The 794-nt window shown below is 53.5% G+C and overlaps 1 protein-coding gene across 1 annotated transcript; it reads left to right on the top strand.

Moving 5' to 3' along the window:
* Positions 1-467: 467 nt before the first annotated feature.
* On the top strand, positions 468-790 carry LOC102749059 (histone H4 type VIII; the record flags this gene model as incomplete). Its single annotated transcript, XM_006735914.3, has 1 exon — positions 468-790. A coding segment is annotated over exon 1 (195 nt), but the record flags the coding sequence as incomplete, so codon positions are not given.
* Positions 791-794: the final 4 nt, after the last annotated feature.

Raw genomic sequence — 794 nt, 5'->3', positions numbered from 1 at the left:
AAGCCTGGAATTCCTCATCTCTACAATACAAATAGTGCTTTATAAATTTGGGAGTAGAGTTTGCTCCCTTTCCTAGAGTTTCCTTTTTTTCAGTAATGCTGAAAACCACGTAAGTATATATGTCCTGCCGAAGGGGAATGTTCTGTGACCTGCCCTATTTAAATAAGTATTGTTAAAATTGTAAGCATTAATACTTGCATTTTTTAAAAGTCTTCACATTTAAAAATTACTTTTATTCTGTTACCCCTCGCTTTTATAGACAACCGTACCGTCGCTGCCTCCTTTTTATAAATGATAAAAGAGGTGAGGAGACTTATACAATATCAATGATCTGGGAGACCCCACAGGCACAGGACTAGTCGCAGAAACCAGCGATTCCGGCCTCTACAAGGAAAGGGGAGGCAGATGCGGCCCCCACTCCCGCCGCCTCCCCTCGCTAAGCCGGGGCCCCGCCGAGGAAGGTGGGAAGGGGCGGAGCGGAGGTCTCGTTCCCGCCCCTAGCGTTTCAGTTTCCTAAACGGTCCGCAAGACGGGTATATAAAGGGCTGCAGGCCGAGCTCCGGGACTGGACTGTAACGATCGCCTGCTGTTCGCTATGTCCGGCCGCGGCAAGGGCGGGAAGGGCCTGGGCAAGGGCGGCGCCAAGCGCCACCGCAAGGTGCTGCGCGACAACATCCAGGGCATCACCAAGCCCGCCATCCGGCGGCTGGCCCGGCGCGGCGGCGTCAAGCGCATCTCCGGCCTCATCTACGAGGAGACCCGCGGGGTGCTCAAGGTGTTCCTGGAGAACGTGA

This window comes from Leptonychotes weddellii, unplaced genomic scaffold (assembly GCF_054177405.1).
Source record: "Leptonychotes weddellii isolate Sample4059 unplaced genomic scaffold, ASM5417740v2 HiC_scaffold_14143, whole genome shotgun sequence".
In the NCBI taxonomy this organism is placed as follows: Eukaryota; Metazoa; Chordata; class Mammalia; order Carnivora; family Phocidae; genus Leptonychotes; species Leptonychotes weddellii.
This window is presented reverse-complemented; position numbering and strand designations above follow the sequence as displayed.